The sequence below is a fragment of the Mastomys coucha genome, unplaced genomic scaffold (assembly GCF_008632895.1).
Source record: "Mastomys coucha isolate ucsf_1 unplaced genomic scaffold, UCSF_Mcou_1 pScaffold23, whole genome shotgun sequence".
Taxonomy (NCBI): Eukaryota; Metazoa; Chordata; class Mammalia; order Rodentia; family Muridae; genus Mastomys; species Mastomys coucha.
Window position 1 is genome coordinate 70,054,057 of NW_022196906.1, and position 21,537 is coordinate 70,075,593.

At 46.9% G+C, this 21,537-nt stretch overlaps 2 protein-coding genes across 2 annotated transcripts in view; both read right to left on the reverse strand.

Annotated features, from left to right (window-relative positions):
• Positions 1 to 74, reverse strand: part of Mapk6 (mitogen-activated protein kinase 6) — a gene marked incomplete at its 3' end in the record, with an annotated part of 9,525 nt that extends 9,451 nt beyond the window's left edge. The window contains exon 1 of the mRNA XM_031345708.1: positions 47 to 74. Coding sequence (XP_031201568.1) covers positions 47 to 74 — 28 coding nt within the window. The remainder of the gene's footprint in view (positions 1 to 46) is intronic.
• LOC116073649 (translation initiation factor IF-2-like) lies at positions 1 to 12,001 on the reverse strand. Its single transcript, XM_031345709.1, has 3 exons — positions 11,684 to 12,001; positions 11,204 to 11,608; positions 1 to 90 (listed from the first exon to the last, which is right to left on the reverse strand). The coding sequence occupies exons 1-3, from the start codon at positions 11,999 to 12,001 to the stop codon at positions 76 to 78; spliced, it is 738 nt and encodes a 245-aa protein (XP_031201569.1). The 3' UTR covers positions 1 to 75.
• Between the last annotated feature and the right edge of the window lie 9,536 nt (positions 12,002 to 21,537).

The following is a 21,537-nucleotide window of genomic DNA, read 5'->3' on the forward strand; positions in this document are numbered from 1 at the left end:
TGACAGGTAGGTGTCTCTTCTTAGTGATCAGGTGGCTCCAGCTCACCACAATCACAGTCAAAGCTACCGTCCATCTTACTCTGATAAAACCTGAGGTGGAAACAAAGAAGGGAAAATCACCACCAGAGGAAACACTTCCCATCTGTACAATGACAGAGCAGCAAGGTTCACAGGGACTACAGTAGGCATGGCCACACACTCCTATAATCTAAGGAAGCTGTATAAAATGATTGCATGGAGTTCTAGGCCAGCCTAGGCTACAGAATAAAAATCTCTGCCTCTGTCTGTCTGTCTCCATTCACCCCAGTACACCACATTTAGACAAGTGGTAAGTTCCCTGACCTCATAGCACCGAATTCTCTGGAACAGGCTTACCAAGTTGGCATTTCAGAAATGGCAACCAGGGAACCTGAGAAGATAGCTCAGTGGCTAAAGAGGTCTGGCTGTGCAAACATCAGGACCTGAGCTCAAATCCTAGTCCCCATGTAAAAAGCCTGTAACCCGGCATTGTGGGCAGTGGTTCAGGAGGACCACCAGACTCTGGTTCAGGGATGTAAATCAAAGAATGATACAGCAGGATGCCCAACACTGTCCCTATGCCTCTGCATGAGCACAGGCATCTGTCTGCACAAACAGGTATGCATGCAACCCACCCCACTGCCACACACACACACACACACACACACACACACACACACACACCACAAAATGCCAACCAGTAAGGGAAACTGCAATTTTTAATTTTTTAAAAAAGAATTATTTATTCTATGTATACGAGTACACTATAGCTGTCTTCAGACACATGGGAAGATGGTGTCAGATCAGATCCCATTACAGGTGGTTGTGAGCTGCTGGGAATTGGACTAAGACCTCTGAAAGAGCAGTCAGTACTCTTAACCACTGAGCCATCTCTCCAGTCCTTTTGTTTTTTGAGACAGGGTTTCTCTGTGTAGTTCTGCCTGTCCTGGAACTCGCTCTGTAGACCAGGCTGGCCTTGAACTCACAGAAATCCACCTGCCTCTGCCTCCCAAGGGCTGGGATTAAAGGTTATTTCACCATGTAGGACAACAATATTTTTATAGAACTTTTTACAAATAAAATTCATTTGAAAGGTTAAATGTTAATAGTGCTTTTCTTTGGAACACTGTGTTATTATTATCAGCTAAGTGTCAGTATCCAGTAACCAAAGTCTAGCAGCACAGGATAAACTTGCAGAACATACTTTAAAGCTGGTCAAGAATGGGCAGCTCATTCGGAACACCACTGACTGTCAGGGAAATCAATGTATCTTAACATTTTCAAATGCAAAAGCTGGGGTTGTGGGAAGGCTAGCCTGCACACACATTTATCCACCACGCCTGGCTTTTACATGGGTGCTGAGGACTGGACTCAGTTTCTCATTCCTGCACAGCAAGCACTTTACTCACTCCCTAGACCCTAAAAAGTATATTTTAACAATCCATTAACATCAAGTTTGAGAAGGAATGAAAAACGGGGGGTGGGGGGAACCCAGAATATTGATACAGTATTGGTAGAAACTTAAAATGGCATAAAAGAAAGTGGGACACGATGGCTGGCACTTGTAATCCTAACACTTAGGAAACAGAGGCAAGTGGATTTCTTAAGAGTTCAAAACTACTGGGCAGTGGTGGCCACACGCCTTTAATCCCAGCACTTGGGAGGCAGAGGCAGGCGGATTTCTGAGATGGAGGCCAGCCTGGTCTACAGAGTGAGTTTCAGGACAGCCAGGGTTACACAGAGAAACCCTGTCTTGAAAAACCAAAGAGTTCAAAACCAGTCTCCTTTAAATAGCAAGTTCAAGTCCAGCCAGGGGTACAATTGAGATTCTGTCCCAGAAAATGAAAAATACATAAGAATAAAAGTAAAAGAACGTTAAAGCAACAAGCAAGGACCACCCCTGGAGCAACCATTTCTCCTTCTGGTAAGCTCCTAGAGAAACGCTTTCTTTTTATGTTGTTTGTTGGCTTTTTGTTCATTTGGATTTTTTAGGGGGTGAGGTGGGGGTAATGCCCCCACTCTATAGAAACTAAATTTTCTGTTCTAACTCTGGACTGGACCTTTATCTAGGTTATAACAACAGTCTTAAAGGTGTACACACACACACGCACGCACGCACGCACGCACGCACGCACGCACGCACGCACAAGCACAAGCACACTGCAGCTTCTTGGGGTAAAGTACCCACCTAGCCTGTTCAGAGTAACAGCCTTGCTCTTCTCGGGAGTCAAGTGAGCAGCCTGGATTAACTGGAACTCAGCCAGCTGCCTTGGGAAGGGACAGGTTGAAATCTACTCTGTCTGGTACAATGGTACTCTTATCAAATTCACCCTTGTCTGCGATCACGCCTTACATGCTCCAGTTACTGAGGTCCCAGGCAGTAGAAGGCTACAGCTTCGCTGCCTGCTCACAGGCATGCCTTGCTCCTCAGGTTCAATAGCCTGAAGCCTTCTCCCTTTCAGGATCTGGACCTCAAGGAGGCCAGGTATGAACCAGTACTGGTGAATCATCTCAGAAGCTAGAGACTTACACGGAAACAGCAAGTCCTAACAGGCTTGTTTCCTGTAGTATCAGTAAGGACTCGGCTACCCTCTATCCACATCATGTATCTCTTCCCATCCAAGTCTTCATCAGGGACGAGGGAGTACAGTTTCAGTATGTAGCTCAGCTGGCTCACTACAAGGACCAGGCTGGCTTTGAACTCACTGAGTGCTGGGATTAAAGCTCTGCACCACAACGAGACTCTGCTTCTAAAATGCCACACTGACCCCTAAGATTAAAGAAATATAGGAACCAACACAGGACCACGGACATGTGAGCAATTCTTCAGATAACTTTGGATGTCTACGGATTCTCATCAGATTCCTGTGGCAGTCACGATAGGTCAGATAACCCCCAAAGCTGGGCGACTCACTCTACGTCACTATGCCACAAGCCCAAGAGAGCTGTTCTTTAAGCTAGTGAAGACACCACCTTTACTACTGACACTCAGTGCACCAAAGGTCAGAAGAGCATCTACACTGTCATCCCCATACTGACCTATGACAGACCCAAGCAGCTCACACATCTATCTCAGAGACACACCCAAAGGAGTTGAGGAAGTGTCATCCCAACCAGGATCCAGACCACAGAGAATCAAGACATTAACAGTTCTAAGAGTCTAAGAGTCAGTTGTTCTAGCCATTCATCTCATTCTGTCAGACAGAGAATCCTGAAGGCTAACCGTGTGCCAGCACTGTCTTCAGGCATTACAATGTACTGGGGAGAAACGATCTGTGTCCAGTCCTCAGAGAACCCAAGTCTGAGCACTGCCCTCCTGCTCTCTCCCCTACTTCCTTTCTCCTCTCCTACAGCACTCTCCTTCTCCAGGGTTTTTCGTCAGATCCATTACTCTTCCTCTCTCCCAAGACAACATTCCTCTTCCGCTATGGTGACTGTCTGGTTTCAATTAAAGGGTTTGAGACTAAGCAGTTTTAGTACCATTTTCTGACCATACATCTGGCAGTTACTAAGTGTACTATAAACTGTGCTGAATGAATAAAACAGGCTATCCAATAAGGTGATAAGCCACTTAGGGGAGAGAAGCCCTATTCTCAGATGTTCTAGATGGAAGGAGTAGCCTGGCCACTGGAGAGTATCTGAAGATACACTTTACAGGAACTCCCTCAGAAGCCCCACCCCCACCGTGAACATGAAAACCTGTCAACAGGAAAATGCAACCGGTTTCAACCCTGGGAGCGCAAAAGCATAAGCATTTGAGCTTTGTTACGCCCCCCTTTTCCTGTGTGGAGGTGGAGGGACAGACTGTGTCAGGGAACTGTGCTCTACCACAGACGCAGCCTCTGCGAAAGCCAAGGGAGCCCAGGCAGCACCAGGCCCAGGTAGCACAGAACATTGTCAGACCTCCATACACTGTGGTCCTAGCAGGGTCTGGGGCACCTAGGCCTTCCCAAACCACAGGTGAAACTGGCCACCGCTGTCCTGCAGCTAAGCCTGGCCCTGGTGCAGGACCTCACAAAACTGTCTAGAAACAATGGGCTGGCTCAACCAGCTAGTGCTCCCAGCTCCTGGAGGCCCAGGAGGAGGATCAGTAGTTCAAGGCTGGCCTGGGCAACAAAACCTGTCTCAAGATCCTTTTTTTTTTTTCTTTCCCGTTTTTCAAGACAGGGTCTCTGTATAGCCCTGGCTGTCCTGGATCTCACTCTGTAGACCAGGCTGACCTCAGAAATCCGCCTGCCTCTGCCTCCCAAGTGCTGGGATTAAAGGCATATGCCACCACTGCCTGGTCTCAAAAGATTCTTAAGAGGACTTGAAGCAGGGTTCTGCAATAGAGCCCTCAGCAGGTCTAATCCTGATCTCCTGTCCTTGACACTTCCAGGGGATCCAGCACACTTTCTAACCTCCAGTCACCAGGCACAAATGGGGGGCACATAAACTCTTTCAGGCCAAATACCCATAATCATTTAAAAAAAAAATCTTAAAACATTTTTTCATTAAAATGTCAAGACCTTCAAAAGAGAAGATACCATGCTACTCTTGTGCCTGGCAATATAATTCTTCACCATCAGGATTAAGGAGAAAAACTTCTAAGGAACAGCTTCATGGCTGTATGTGAACACAGAGGCCAAAGTGCACGTCCGTCTCTCCAGCTCTTCTTTCTATTGGTCTTTAGTGAGTACAAAAGATTGGGGAAGTCAGGTGTGGTGCCCACTCACCCAGAACTGACTTAGTGAGGCACAGAAAGGACCACTGCTGCAAGTCTGAGGCCAGTAAGGCCCACATATGGAGAACATCCCCAAAATAAAAGGGGCTTGAAAACCCACCATTTCCACAGCAGCTGCCCTCTGAAGAGTGGGGCCAAGACATGAGGCAGAGACAACTGCCTCTGCAGGATTCCACATCTTCAGAAGAACAAGTTCAGAGTCTCCTACGGCCCAGCCAAGGAAATATGGCACTGGAAAGCAAGAGACAAGACAAGGTCCTGTAGTCAGCGGAGCCAAGAGCTGAGCTGAAGTGGAGAACTCCGAGGTTCAGGAAACTGATGGGACTTTAGAAATACATCTCAGGCAGGGCGGTGGTGGTGCACGCCTTTAATCCCAGCACTTGGGAAGCAGAGGAGGCGGATTTCTGAGTTCAGGGTCAGCCTGGTCTGCAGAGTGAATTCCAGGACAGCCAAGGCTACACAGAGAAACCCTGTCTTGGAAAAAAAACAAAAAATAAAAAACAAAAAAAATAAAAAAAAATAAAAAAAAAAGAAATACATCTCAGAACTCTTCCAAAATAGATTAAAAACAAAAACGAATCCCAAAAATTCACACCAAACCAGTGACACACACACAGAATAAAGAACAGCTCTTAAAGTCAACCAAGAAGAAGAAACAGGGCGTATCAGGGAAGAACTAAGAACTGAGAACTGATCATCACTAGGAATGAAACAGAAGCCTGCAAGAAAGCCAGAGAAATGAGACTGTAACCAGAAAAGAATGTGAAAGAAAGACACTTTAAATTGTATCATAGTTCACAGTATTTTCAGTGACACAGATGTCTGCACTATACTATTCCACAGGGTGGCTACAAGCTACAAATGGAGACTAAGAAACTGAAATAGGACTGACTCCACTGAAGGACCCATTCATTCATTCATTCATTCATTCATTGGATTTTATGGTACTAGGGATTGATCCAAATAAGAGAAACAGAAGGAAATGTGTGTGTTGTTGCAACTTAGATTTGTTGAACAGGGTATCAGGAAATTGGCACTGCTTTCTAACAGCCATTAAAAGAACACTCAGGTATAAAGTCAGTGGGGAAACCCTACCATCACTTCCATCTGTACATAATGGAGGGAAGAATTACCAACTGAGACTTAGATATCTAATTTCAAATTTAGTTAAAAAAAAAATCTAGATTAGACTAGGAATATAGCTCATTTGGTAACGCTTGCCTAACACACAAGAAGACCCAGCTCGATCTCCAGCACCACACAAAACCAAGTGTAGCGGTTCATGCCTATAACCCCTGAAGGAAGCGAGGAGACTGGGAGTCTTACCTTGACACTCACTTTTGTCAGGAGGGCTAGGTCGCTAGCCCGCTGAGGGCCACTCCTGTGTTCTGAGCATAGCTGTTAACTGGCTATGCATTCACATCACTGAGAATCACGCTCCCACGTAGCTTCTAACTCACTGGATGGATGAGCCAAGCATCCGAGCCTTTAAAGAGCTCACAAGTGCTATGGCCTTAGATAGAATTTGGCCTCAGTTTACTTAACTGTCAAATGATGTAGCCAAATGGTGCAAAACAGCCATGCCACCCTTTCAAACACGCACACGTAGTTTTATGGCTGCAGAGGCAAATTTCCATGAAGTAAATGTTAAGGTTCTTACATCCCAAAGCCTTTTATGTATTACTTTTGTGTCTATGACCCATGCTCATCGCGGCATACATGCAGAGATCAGAGACAACTCTGGAATCAATTCTCCCCTTTCACCTTCACATGAATTGCTGAGCTCCATCTCAGGTAACCGGGCTTCCACAGCAAGCACCTTAACCTGCTGAGCCATCTCATCAGACCAACAGTCTAACAATTTTTTTTGTTTTTTTGGGTTTTTTTGTTTTGTTTTGTTTTGTTTTTCAAGACAGGGTTTCTCTGTATAGCTCTGGCTGTTCTGGAACTCAGTCTGTAGACCAGGCTAGCCTTGAACTCAGAAATCTGCCTGCCTCTGCCTCCCAAGTACTGGGATTAAAGGCATGAGCCACCACCGCCCAGCCAGTCTAACAATTCTTAAGCCACCGAATTGAAACGAAAAATCAAAGGAAAAACTTGATGTACTAATTTGCTTTCCACTGCTGTAAATTCCCGTGGACCAAAAGACCAACTGATGGAGGAGGAGTCTATCTACCATAAAGGGAAGTCAGGGCATAAACTCAAAGCAGGATCCTGGAGGCAGGAACTCAAGCAGAAGCCATGAAGAAGCCCTGTTTATTGGCTTGCTGGGCCTGCTGTCTTTCTTGTTTGTTTGGTGATGTTTTTGTTTGTCTGAAGACAGGCCCTCTCTGTGTAGCCCAGGCTGGCCTGAAACTCAGATATCTGCCTGGGACCTCCCACACTAATTAATCAAGTGGCCCAGAGGATCTGACACCCTCTTCTGACCTCCTCTGGTACTTTGTGCAGGCATAAGCATGCACACACAAATTTTAAAAAATAATAATTTTGTTTGTTTAGCAAGATCAGGCTGGCCTTAAACTCACGAGATCCCCCTGCCTTTGCCACCCAAATGCTAGGAGTAAAGGTGAGTGAGCCCCCATACCCAGCAATAAATCTTTAAAAATACAAAAAAGCCGACTGACTGCTCTGCTCTTCCAGAGGTCCTGAGTTCAATTCCCAGCAACCATGTGGTGGCTATAACCATCTTGTAATAGGACCCAATGCATTCTTCTGATGTGTCTGTAAGACAGCTACAGTGTACTCACATACATGAAATAAATTAAAATACAAAAAAGCAAAGCAAACACCACGATCAGCCAAGCAACCAAGCTCAGTATCACATGGTGTAATTTCAAAAGGCTAAAGCAGAAGATGAATCCATTTGTGGCAAGGCTGAGCGATGTAGGGAGCTGTCTCAACAAAAGAGGGGTGCCTCATCAAGACATACTACATTTTCTAAACACACAATTCACAGAGAGAAAAGAGCCCTGGATTCTCGGGAGCCACATCGACGCACATGAGCAGCTCCCTGGCAAGAAGCCATGGAGTACAACCACGTCATCTTTGTATTTGTAAAGTCTTGAGTACTAAGCAATAAAACTGACCGAGACCCTGGTACTGTAGGCAGGTTAGAATGTAGAGTCCACAAGACAGCCTGCCAGGGCTGGCAGAGGAGTGCCAGAAATGTCACAGAGTGGTAAAGTTTGAGGTATCTTCCTGGTTTAACAGGAGTCCTGAAGTAACAAGGTTCAAAGGAGCGATGCAAATACGGAACTGAGAGCAGTGGAGAGAAGGCTCCCCACCTCACCTCAGGAATCCATACCTCAGAGAAAGCCTGCTTTTAACTTCTGAGTATGTGCAACCGCTGATTACCTGCCTTTAGAAACCCCACAGGCTCAACTTCTAAGTCATGTGATGCTCTGAAAATCTCAGTCCTTTTACATGTGTATCTTTGTGTTTCCTTTAGTAAGAGACAGTAAGCCTGAATTAATCTTTGTTAAAATTACTTGTGTAAAGCATGCAATACAATTTCTTTTTTTTCTTTTTTTGTTGTTGTTTTTTAGAGACAATGTTTCTCTGTGTAGCCCTGGCTGTCCTAGAACTCACTCTGTAGATCAGGCTGGCCTCCAACTCAGAAATCCGCCTGCCTCTGCCTCCCAAGTGCTGGGATTAAAGGCGTGCGCCACCACTGCCTGGCTGGCACTATGAATTTCAAAATGTCTCCAAAGACTTAATTCAAACCCACAACACATTTACTGCCCAGGAAACTTCCCAATTAACTTTCAGAACATGAACAGTAGAGAGAAAATAATAAATGACTGGGGATATTTTTATTTATTTCTTCACTCAGGAAACAAATGGTCATCTTCAATCTGTCTTGTTTCCCTCAAAATCTCTTAAGCAGGTTTCACCCACGATGGAGCTCTGACCTGGCACTCCCTTCAGCAGACTGCCTCAAACTCACAGCTCGGGTGCGCTCTGCCTCAGCTGCGGTGGCTTTAAAAGTGAGCATAATCCCAACTCTACCCTCTTTCAATCTTATTTTAAACCAATCTGCTAAGTGCAAGCCATGAAATATGTCCACTATTTTATCACCAAGCTTCAGCTTAAATCTTATATTTGGAACTATTCATTCTGTTTATCTCTTTAAAAACTACTGATTAGGGGCTAGAGAAATGGCTCAGTGGTTAAGAGCATTGACTGCTCTTCCTAAGGTCCTGAGTTCAAACCCCAGCAACTACATGGTGGCTCACAATCACTGGTAATGAGATCAGACGCACTCTTCTGGAGTATCTGAAGACAGCTACAGTGTCTACATATAATATAATAAGTCTTTGTTTGGTTGGTTGGTTTTTTTGTTTTTTTCGAGACAGGGTTTCTCTGTGTAGCCCTGGCTGTCCTGAAACTCACTCTGTAGACCAGGCTGGCCTCGAATTCAGAAATCTGCCTGCCTCTGCCTCCCAAGTGCTGGGATTAAAGGTGTGCGCCACCACTGCACAGAGAAACCCTGTCTTGAAAAACCAAAAAAAAAAAAAAAAAAAAAAAAGTTTAGAAAATTCATGGGAAGGGATGGCTCAGCAGTTACAAATGCTGGCTGCACTTCAGAGGACCCAGGTTTGAGTCCTAGCACCCATATGGCAGCTTACATTCCTCTGAAACTCCAGTGCTAGGAGATTCATGTCTTCCTCAGGCCTCTCTGACGACACCAGTCAAAAACCCACAATGATCAAAATGATAGTAATAATTTCAAAATACAGAAAATGCATAAATATCACAAGAAAGTATGTTTATCAGTTTCTACTAAACTCTGGTGTTGTTTGTACAACACTTAAACCAATACCTTCTAATAATCAATGAAAACTAGTCAATTTCCACCATGACTATACTAGACTGTCTGTCCTTCATATATAACTTCCTAACAAATCTCCCTTACTAGCAGCCAAAGACCTGCTAGTATCAAACATTTAATTTCAGCAACAAAACGGCAATTGACTTTATCTTTTCTCTCAACAAATGTTACACAATTGTACCCGCAGGGTACTGGATATCCTTTTAAAAGGCAATTTAAGAAGCCATTACTTTTTTTTTTTTTTGACACTCTCCTTCAGAGAAAAAAGATTTTTGATATAGACAGAAACACTTTAGACTATCATTAACAAAAAAAAAAAAAAAAAAAAAAAAAAAAGCCACGTAGTAGCGGCGGCAGTGGGCAGGGTGAGTCATCACCCAGCTTTCACCCAGCTCGCTGTACTTCTTCTGTGCCTCCTCCCACCGGACCCCAGGCCCTTCCCAGGGTCCCCTGAGTCAGCAAACCTACTAGTTTGTGAGTTATGAGTTCTCACGTCCTTCGGGAACTTACATAAAATGCCGCAGCACTCTCGGCACTTACACTTGTCTTTAAAACCATTGCCTTTTCTACTAAAAAACTAAATGTTCCTCAAGCCAGTCCCCTCAAGAGTCTTTTTTTTAATCGCAAAAAGTGGACAGGCTACTTTTAATCCTCTCCTGCAAACGATTAAACGCCAAAATATCCTCATATAGAAAGCTGATTTTAAACAATGTTTCATTTCCCCAGGGTCTTTCCCCCCCCCCCCCCCGAACAGTAATACTGAAGTGACAGAACAGTCTGCTCAAATCTGGCAAGCTTCCGAAATGACAATTATTAACTGGGACATCAGTAAAGCAAGATTTATGATGTAATTACATTAATACAACATATATGTTAAAGCACCTTACAAACAGGTTTGTACCAACTACAAGCTAAAGATACGTTTCTTCCACACAATTCAAAATTATTTCCAAACACTAAAATTTGTCATTTCTAGACACTCTAAAGCTGGGGATAATGATGCACACGTGTTAAACCCAGCAGGAAGCCGAGGCAGGAGAATCGTTTCTCAAAGCCTAGCTGGGACTACGTGGCGACCGTCTCGGCGACCAACAAAAAAAAACCCTCCGAGGACCGGACCCTGGCTAGACCCTACATTCTTCTCTACTCAAATTCTTTCCCACTCAAGTTCTCCAAGGTTAAAGAGACAGAACGTCAAAACCCAGAATTTTACCAAAATAAACACGCTAGAATAATCAACAATTAGGAAATTATTCTGAAGCTAGTTGCTCTTCGTTTGATGCCCGAGGATGTTCTTTATCTCCCCCTCTGACATATTCTGTATCCATAGAAAGTTAATACTGCCTCCGGACTCTTAGCCACGAACGCCAACTGTTCAAAGACAGTAAGGAGACCTACGTCCCCTTCACCGGGTCCCTCTGCTCCATCTTTCCGACTTTCAAACTAAAGAAAGGTAAAAATCCGAAAGCGATCTCAAGGAGCCTGCGGCACGCAGTTTCCCCAAGGCACCTGAGCCGGAGAGCCCACGCCAGGCAGGAACAAAAGGCGGCCGAGAGCCCCTCCACTCCTCACAACTCCCAAGTCCGGCTCTAACAAGCTCCAAGAGAGGAGGCCTGGAACCGGTAACGTACGTTTTCATCAGGGTATTTTTCCGGATCACACCTTAACGTCCGGAAAGGTGGCAGGAGCCCGGTCTCAGGCCGGTCCCCGGCACCTCGTGGACCGCCAGACACAAACTTGGGCGGACTTAGGGGCAGGAGCAGAGCGCTACGCAACGTGCCGGAGAGACTTTGCCCAGCCGGAGTCAGCTGAGGCCGAGTCACCCGGGCGGGCTGGGGAGGAGGCGGGGAGGAGGAGACAGGAGAGTTTGAGGGAGGCAGCGAGCCAGGAAGGCAAGCCTCCACCGCCTCAAGCGCTCCTGGACCACCGCCCTCGCCTGCGCGTTGGCGGGGGACTCGAACCCGCGGAGCCCGGCGCGGGCGGCGGGGACTCGAACCCGCACTGCTCAGCCCGGAGCAGGCGGCGGGGCCCGCCAGCTATGCCCGCGGCCCGCTGCCCGGCGAGGGGCGTGCCGGGTGGGAGGGGCGCGCCGGCCGCGCCGCCAGCCCCACGCGGGGACCTGGCCCTCGCAGCCGGCCGCGCCGCCCGGGCCGAGCGGGCCCACGGAACAAAAGCGCCTTTGTTGAGCGGCGGCCGCCCGGAGGGTCACACACAATGGACGCGGGAGCCTGCGCCGCCGCCGGGCCCTCCGCCGCTCCCTCCCGCGCCGGCCCGCACAAGGCCACACACACATACACACTCACGGGACTTCTCCGACTCATCGAGAGAGTGCAGGGCCCGCGGACAGCCCCCAAGGTCGGCTCAGGTCTCCGGCTGTGCTGGCGGCAGCGGCGTTCCCGAGGCTCTCGCTTTGCCGCAGTCGCCGCCATGTAACCCCGACCCGCCAGAGAGGGCGCGGAGAGGAGGCGGGGCCTCGCGGCGGCACGCCCCCTCACGTCACAGGCTCACTCCACGGCGGCCCCGCCCCCGCCAGCCGGGAGCCGCACGCGCCGGAATTTCCAACGCCCGTGACTGCGCGCGCCGCGGGGGCGGTGGGAGCTGCACGCGGCCCGCTGGCGGGTACGCCCCGGCCTCAGCTGAACCACCGCCGGGGGTGTCGTACCGAGGGACCCGGCAGGCCGAGCCTCTGGACGGCAGCTGGGTCCCAGGCTGTCGGGAGGAAGTGGCGGAGGGCGAATATGCTAGGCCAGACTGATGAGCAGATAAACTCCGGGTGGCCTGGGATCCGTCCCCGGGGCCCGTCGGGTGCTTCCAGAAGCATCCGCGGTAACCTAGGAGGTGAATGGGTGAGGGGTCCTGAAAAAACTGTGAGCGAGAGCTCAGGCAGCAGAGTGGCTGGCTTGTTGAGGTCGCTGGGACAGGCAAGTTCGACATAGGTGTGCTGAGAGAGGTGGATCGCTGCCCTTCCAGCACTTAGGTGAAATTTTAAGTATTTAGGAACTTGGATATAAAAACACACAGGGTTTGCCTGGGAGTAGTGGCACATGAGAGTTTCTCAGTGAGTTCCAGACCAGCCTAGTCTACATAGTTCCAGGACAGCCTAGGCTATATAATAAACTGCCTCAAAAAAAGGAGGAAGGTGGGGGGTGGGGGGGGGTGGGGAGCCTTGTTGGTGTGCCCCCTTTGATCCGTGCCTTGGAGATTAGAAGGATCAGAAGATACAGTTAATCCTTGGCCAGCCCAGACTACTGAGACCCTGTCTCACAAAAAGAAATTAGAGATTTGGTTAGCCCTTTTTATCAGTGATAACTGACCATCCTAAAGAAAAGGTGACCACAGCAGACCATTATCCACTATATGCAGCAAATCCCTTCAGGGATGACATAGTCCCTTGAAGTTAAGAGCTTGGAACAAGCTTCAATGTTTTATAATACAGAGATACATTAAAATATATGATTTGTGAGACAGCATCTCTCTCTATAACCCAGTCTGCCCTAGCACACCTAATCTCCCTGCCTTAGCTTCCCCAGAGCTTGGATTATAGGCTTAGGCTGCTGAGCCCAGCTCTATTATATTTAAAGCAATACCATCTGAATACCAGGAGAAGTCCAGTAATGCCGATAGAAAGCAAGATTTGCAGCTGTTGAGTGCAGCCGGCACTGTGATGTTCAGCTCCACCGACCTGCTGTCCTCCCTCCCGTTCCTCTTGATGGGACTCTCGGACTTTTAACGTCCTCTAATGTCTGGACACCCCGGTGGGGGGTGAGCAGAAATAGCAAGCAGTATGAATTCCCTGAGAAAGTTTATAATGTATTTCCCCTGACTTCCACTGAAGCCAGCCCTGTTGTTTTACGGCAGTCAAAGGAGTACTGGGTACTAGATTTTGGAGATTTGGTTTATGGCAGGTCTTTCATCACGGGGACTTGACTGGGACTGAGTGATATAACGGTTTAGGATGGGAAAGGGGAGAGTTTAATGTTGGCTAAGCCCAGAAATCTTGCTGAGGAGGGGCTATTTACCCTAATGAGTTTGGTAGCCCATGATTTCTTTCTAAACATAGGCTTTGAGGAAGTCAGTGCCTGAAAGTGCGATAAGGTTTTTGCAAATTCATCTTCTTGGATGAGAATTTCTTAAAATCAGTCATGCGTACAAACCAGGTGTGGTGGTGGTGTTTGTCATCCTGCATTCTGCAGGGTGAGACAGGAGAATCTTGAGGTGAGGTCAGCCCTTGGGGTTCCAAAGCAGGCAGGCAATCAAGCAAAGAATGAGAGGCAGCAGTGGGGAGTGAAAATGACCACTTTTTACTATATACATGTATAAAATTATTGAGGAATTTGTAGGGGAGAAAAGGGTCAGGTTTGTATGCACAGCTGAATTGTGTTCATGGTAACACAGCTAGGTTTAGTTTTTAATCCTATTGTATGACCCTAAACATGAGTGGAGGCCAGTTCCCCTAAAGTTTGGTTTATTTGGAAGGGGGTTGTTTTGAAACATATCTGTCTGTGCAGCCCCAGCTGGCCTCACATTCATGCTCATGCTATCTCAGTCCCCCCAGTGCTCCACACCCAGCTTCTCCGAGTAGTTTTTGAAGCTGCACATTACAATCATTTGATGAGTAGGCAAATAATGTTTGTGGTCATGACCAACAAATTTCATTATCAGAAGAACAAGAACCCGAATAAGAGAACATCCCCTATAAACAAGAAGGGTAACAGGGAAGCTGGCAGCTTTGTGCTGCATTACAGCAAATAAAGATGCAACCAGATACAAGCCATACCATTATTTTATGTAGTACTAAGGATGATAACCAGGGCTTGGGGGCTGGAGAGATGGCTCAGTGGCAAAAAGCAGATTCAATTCCCAGCACACACATGACCACTCACAGCCATCTATAGCTCTAGTTCCAAGATATCCAACACCCTCCTCAGGCACATGGTACTGTACAGACAGGTGTGCAGACAAAATACCCATGTGCATAAATTTTTTAAAAAAAAATCTCAACAGGTGGTAGTAGCACACTCCTTAATTCCCAGTACTTGGGAGGCAAGCAGATCTCTGAGTTTAAGTCCAGTCTGGTCTACAAAGAGTTCTGGACAGCCAGTGGTACACGGTGAGACCCTGCCTCAAAGAAGCAATAAACAAAATCTTATCACAATGTCTCATTGCTCTGGTCTGATTTCAGAGGTTCTTTAAAATGAACACAGCATTGGAATATAAGGCATTGGATCACAGTGTGAAATGAATTTGGTTTTTGTTCCTTATTGCTAGGAGAGTGTGAAGGCTGTGGCAGTGTGCAGGAGAGGCTGAACATGGCTGAAGGCAGCAGAATCTGAGATATGATGAACTACCTGTACAAGTTGAGCTGTGATGGACCAGTTAGTAAGAGCTCAGAACGTCAGGGAAAGCTCAACTGAAAAGAGAGGGCTTTGCCTGACCACAACTTGGTCATGTAGTGGCAGGCCAAAAGACATTCCCATGAAAGAGCAGATGTAAGAAGGCCTGGGCCTGCAGACCTCTGGAAAGCTCAAGTACGGAAGGCCTGAGAGAGTTGGTGGTAGATGGCTTTGGTTGCCCTGCCAACAGTTTTAGACATTAGTCATGCTAATGACATCAAGCAAGGAATTTAGGTGATGTAGCTAGTTATGGATGATAGCAATGACAGTGATGATGACAATATATGTGATGCAAGGCCATAGAACCCAAGGCTTCTGAATGCTTAGCAGGCTCTCTGCTGCTGGGCTCCCTACTGCCCCAGCCCACACCTAGTTCCTTGAACTGAAAAGACTGACATTAATGACATCAGTGGGAAGGCAGATGGTTAAGCAGAAAACTGAAGACCCTGAAAAGGCAAGAGAATCAATTGTTTCTGCCTAACTCCCTATTCTAAGGACAGATGCTCAGAAAAGCCGCACTCCTGAGGTAATGCTCTGCCTTGTGACCTTCCTAATGATTGCTGTTTTGAAGTCATGTGAGATCAAGGAGCATGGGGCAAGCAGACAAGCCAGAAGCCATATGTCCACTCTATCTCACCACTCACTAGAACACTCTTCATGCCCACAAACACAGGTTGTTTTTTGTTGTTGTTGTTGTTTTGTTTTGTTTTTGAGACAGGGTTTCTCTGTATAGCCCTGGCTGGAACTCACTCTGTAGACAAGGCTGGCCTCAACTCGGAAATCCACCTTCCTCTGCCTCCCAAGCGCTGGGATTAAAGGCGTGCATCACCACTGGAGCTGCAGGCATCCCAGCTCATGGCTAAGTCCAAGGGAAGTGAGTGAGGAGGGAACTTGCACCTTCCAGAGGTCACTCTGTCTAGTAAAATCAGAACCTGAAACACTAAGAAGTCACCAACGTGCTCTGAGACAAGACTGAAGTGAGCTGTCATGGCCACTCTTGCTTTGTTTCCAGTGTTTGCCAAATACCTGTCCTGATTACACCTTTAACCAGTCCCCCCTTTAGCTCTAGAGACTCTTGATAGAGTGTATGTATCAAGAGGCAAGACAATAAGGGGTATGTTTTGTGCAGCTTTTCTGCTACCCTGATCAGAACAAAACGTAAAAATTGAACTCTGAGACAGAGTTGGTAAGTACATGGAAAGGAACAGTGCTTAGGTTTGCATGAGAGTTACTTTCCCACAGCATAAAAATAATTAAAACTTCTTTCTCTAGAATCACATTAACAAATTGAAAAGAAAAGAGCTTTATGTTTTAATACCTTAGCTTTTTTGAAAAAAAAATGATAAAGACTGACCACCATATCCAAGCTTAGCTCTTTCTTTCTTTCTTTCTCTCTTTCTTTCCTTCTTTCTTTCTTTCTTTCTTTCTTTCTTTCTTTCTTTCTTTCTTTCTTTCTTTCTTTCTTTCTTTCTTTCTTTTTTTTAATGCTGTTTGAACAAAGGGCTTCAGAAATTCACCAGCATTGCTAGGAAACCACCCTCCTACCCTCAGCCTGGCATCTCCCCAGCCCTTGAAGAAGGTGGGTCAAAGAAAGACGCCCCGCCCAACTGGCACTCCCTCACTTCCTGAACAAGCCAAGAGAGACTAGCTCTGCTCTGTGCTGAGATCCATGGCTGTCTCCTAGCCAGCTGTCCCACTTGAGGCACACTTCCTGTAGTAAACACTCATTGTACTTCATTATTCTGCGAGTTACATGGGGAGGAGGAACCCAGTTGGTATTTATAACGTGGTGGCCATGGGAGACACCAACCAGAATTCACGTCCTAGGAACTCCTCTCAGTTACAAGTAGAGACTGTGTGTCTTCCAAGCTCAGGAAAGCCAGTACCGTCTAGAAGGGTGTTAAGACTGGGGCAAATACATGCTAACACAAAGTTACTAACAGTAATAACTGTAATCTGTCCCCTGGGAAGAGTTCAGCTCTCTAGAGTTACAGCTTAAAGAACTAGATTCCAGCCGGGCGGTAGTGGAACACGCCTTTAATCCCAGCACTTGGGAGGCAGAGGCAGGCGGATTTCTGAGTTCGAGGCCAGCCTGGTCTACAGAGTGAGTTCCAGGACAGCCAGGGCTATACAAAGAACCCCTGTCTCCAAAACAAAACAACAACAACAAAAAAAACCAACAACAACAACAAAAAAGAACTTGATTCCACCTAGGCTGATGATCTCTGGCCACCAGTGCTGGCCAGACTATGGTTGACTAAACATATGATAATTAAGAACTCAGAGATAGCAGACAGTGGTGGCACACACCTTTAGTTCCAGCAGAGGCAGATGTATCTCTTAAATTCAAGGCCAGCCTGGTCTACAGTTTCAGGACTGCCAGGGCTACACAGAGAAATCTTGTCTCTGTAGGGAGTGGGGAAACTCTGTAGGGAGTGGGAAAAGATGGCTTTGCTGAGCTGGACCCCGAGATTCAGCCCATCTGGTATGGTATTCTCTGGCTGTGTGAATAAAACTTCTGGGTTTGACTCGTGACTCTGGTGTAGGCTTCTAGTAAGTGTTTAAAATTGTTTATGAATATTACAGTTGTCAGCTATGACCCAAACTTAGGGACTTGGCAACAGTGATTTTACCACAAAGCCATTTGCCAGCTCTTTGTCAGTTTTTCATGGTTGTAACAGTGCCTGACATAAATCATGGTGAGTTACTTTGGCTCATGGTTTCTAAGGTTCCATGGTCATCTGACTGTTGCTATGGAGCTTTGAGAAAACCAAGAAGCAAGGGATATGGTAGATCCTTGTAGTGACACGTCTATCCCAGTGACCTACTTACCCTAATCAGGCCCTATTCGTAAAGTTTCTAACACAGCACATAGCACTAGCACCATCTAATTTTGCTCCCTCTGTGCCTTGTGTTGACATCAGAACCCTCATAGTCTAGGCACCTTCCAAAAGCCCCCAGTACATGAGCCTCCGGATCATCCTCCATCTATGATAGTTTGTATAGGCTTGGCCCAGGGAGTGGCACAATTAAAAGGTGTGGCCTTGTTGGAGTAGGTGTGTCACTGTGGGTGTGGGCTTAAGACCCTCATGCTATGGTGCATGCCTTTAATCCCAGCATTTAGGAGGCAGAGGCAGGCAGATTTCTGAGTTTGAGGCCAGCCTGGTCTACAGAGTGAGTTCCAGGACAGCCAGGGCTTCACAGAGAAAAAAAAAAAAAAAGCCCTCATCCTAGTTGCCTGGAAGTCAATCTTCCACTAGTAGCCTTCAGATAAAGATTTAGAACTCTCAGCTCCTGCATCATGCCTGTCTGGATGCTGCCATGCTCCCACCTTGATAAATGGACTGAACCTCTGAACCTGCAAGCCAGCTCCAATTAAATGTTGCCCTTTCAGGCAGTGGTGGAGCAGGTCTTTAATTCCAGCACTTGGGAGGCAGAGACCGGCGGATTTCTGAGTTCGAGGCCAGCTTGGTCTACAGAGTGAGTTCCAGGACAGCCAGGGCTATACAGAGACACCCGTCTCGGAAAAAACAAACAAACAAAAACAACAACAAAAAAATGTTGTCCTTATAAGACTTGCCTTGATCATGATGTCTGTTCACAACGGTAAAACCCTAACTAAGACACCACCTGAACTGTGGTGGGGATCTCCCTTGTTATTTTATATCCCTGGTGAATCTGTTAGACCCTCTTTTAAGGTTTTCCAGAAGAATTCAATGCATGCTTCTGAATAATGCTCCACTCTCTTGAACAAAATAATGCTTTCAGCTGTTGTATTAGTCAGGGTTCTCTAGAGTCATAGAACTTAAGGGTAGTCTCTGTATAGTAAGGGAATTTTTTATGATGACTTACAGTCTGTAGTCCAACTCCCCAACAATGGTCAGCACCAGCTGTGAATGGAAGTCCAAGGATCTAGCAGTTGTTCAGTCCCACAAGGCATGCAAGCCGAAGGGCAAGTCTTCCTCCTTCCAGTGTCCTTATGTCGGCCTCCAGCAGAAGGTGTGGCCCAGATTAAAGGTGTGTACCACCACGCCTGGATCTGGGACTTGGCTTTGTCCCAAAGGACCTTTAACTCAGAGGTCTCCTTGCCTTAGCCTCCTGGGATACATAGTCACTATGCCGCAAGATCTGGATCACAGGTGAGCCTTCCCATTCTGGATTGGACTTCACTTCAGATATAGTCAAGTTGACAACCAGGGATAGCCATTACAGCTGTGTACTCTGCCTTCTTAGTATGGAGCCCGTTGTATTCAGCAAATAGTATTAACTCATGCTCTCTTCTTGGAAAACAGCACGGCGTCCAGCTCATCTTGAACACACTTCACACTAACTACCTAAAAGAATGATTCAGTCCATTTACCGTCCTCCCATCCACTTGCACAGCTTTGTGCAGATTCCCTTTTCTTCAGCTTAGATACCTGGGTTTGGAGTTTATCACCTTGCTGGAGAGCCTTGGGACGTTTTCAGCCCAGTGACTTTGCTACATGAGCTCCTCTGCCTTCTCAAGAGTCTCGCACCCCACCGCAGCCGTGATTCAGGAGAGCTCTACTCTGAAAGCCTGGGGAGCTGCTGGTGTCCATCTGGTGTCCTGATACCACCAGCATCATTCACTAAACCCTGTGGATTGGCCCCACTGCTGCCACTGATTGCCTTCAGGCAAGTGGACTCTCCCCATCTTAGGATAGCTCTCTCTTCCTGCAGAGCCATTCTGAGGTTTTTACTATGTGGAAAGCACCTGGAAACGTAGAAGAGAAACATCTGGGGCGTTCAAGTCTCCAGCCAGAAGCCTATTGTTCCCACCATGGCTTCCTGAAGTTGGCCCAGGTCTCTCTCCACTCCCTGTAGTCATTCAACAGTTACTCTTTAAATACCTACTTTATCTAAGGTGGAGCATTTTCCCAGAGCTGGGAGCCAGCATCTGTAACATACATGCGGCCTGAGTTGGATGCTGAGCCATGGGAGAGGACGGGCAATGAAACAACGTTCTCCAAACTTTCTGGGTAACATAGTTGGAAAGTGGTTGCTCTCAGTGTTTAATGCATCGGTTGGTTTTTAAAGCGGTGTGCATATTGTCTAGCGCTTAATTGTTTCTCAAAGACATGATGAAATAGCGTAGCCTGGCACATACGTGCCTAAGCTTGTTGCTCAGGGCCAAGCAGTCTACCTGCACTACTTCTCCCTGGAAGGAAGGTGTGTGCCTGCTCCCTGGGAAGCACGTATGCCTTCTGCTCTCAGCCAGGAGAGGCAGAAGGAAGGTCATGATGGATGGGGCCCAGAAGACCGGAAGAAGGGCACTGAGGTGACGCCAGGGTGACTGCACTCTCCGTTCCCAGCAACCAGCACCACCATCACGTGTTCATTTATACAAAGGCAGCTTTTCACGCACTGTAGTTTAGCCTGAGGTTCATTTGAGCAGAGAAAAATCTGTTCTACATTTAGAAGCCTTTGTTGAGGAGTTGCCGATATCACTTCTGAAGCAAAGACAGAAGGCTAAGTACTCTTGTGGGGAAAGAGAAAGGACACATTTGCAAAATGACTTAGCTGGACAAGAAGGCAGGAAAGAATGACAAGGAACAAAATGGCTCCTTCCTGCCTCCCTCTGTGACTCAGTCCCAGGCCCGGGACAAGAATGCTGAGAAAGACTCATGTTCACACTCTAAGTTCCATGATGGTCAAGGAAGGGAAAGGAACAAAGAGAAGGAGGTAGAAACTAATTTTATATTTTTGCCAGCAGAGAAGGTGGTGGTAGGTTTAAGTTTGTTTTTTTTTTTTTTTTTTTTAATTTTTGAAATAGGATCTCACTATATGGTTCCTTGTTCTTAAATACATATTTGAGCCGGGCGGTGGTGGCGCACACCTTTAATCCCAGCGCTTGGGAGGCAGAAGCATGTGAATTTCTGAGTTCGAGGCCAGCCTGGTCTACAGAGTGAGTTCCAGGACAGCCAGGGCTACACAGAGAAACCCTGTCTTGAAAACACCAAAAAAAAAGTGTTAGCCTGTACAGCTGTGTGCCATGTGCATGCAGGGCCTTGAAGAGGGTGTTGAATCCCTTGGAACTGAGGTTATAGATGGTTGTGAGCTACCACATGGTGTGGGAAAGCTATGCTGGCTAGTTTTATGTCCACAAAACAAGTCACTGAAGAGGAGGGAGCCTCATTTGAGAAAACGCCTCAATAGGAGCTGCTGTAGCCAGGCCTGTAGGACATTTTCTTAATTATTGATTGAGACTGGGCCCATTGTGGATGGTACCATCCCCGGGCAAGTGGTCCTAGATTCTATAAGAAAGACTGAGCCGGTCATGGGGAACAAGTCAGTAAGCAGCATCTCTATGCAGCCTCTGGTTCAGTTCCTGCCTAGTTCTGGCCATACTTGAGGTCCTGTCCTGACTTCCTTTGATGATGAACATTACTATGGAAGCATAAGCCAAGTAGACCCTCCTTCCCCAAGTTGCTTTGGGCCACAGTGTTTCATTACAGTAATAGAAACCCTAATTAAGAATTGAATCCAGGGCTGGTGAGATGGCTCAGTGGGGAAGAGCACCGACTGCTCTTTGGAAGGTCATGAGTTCAAAT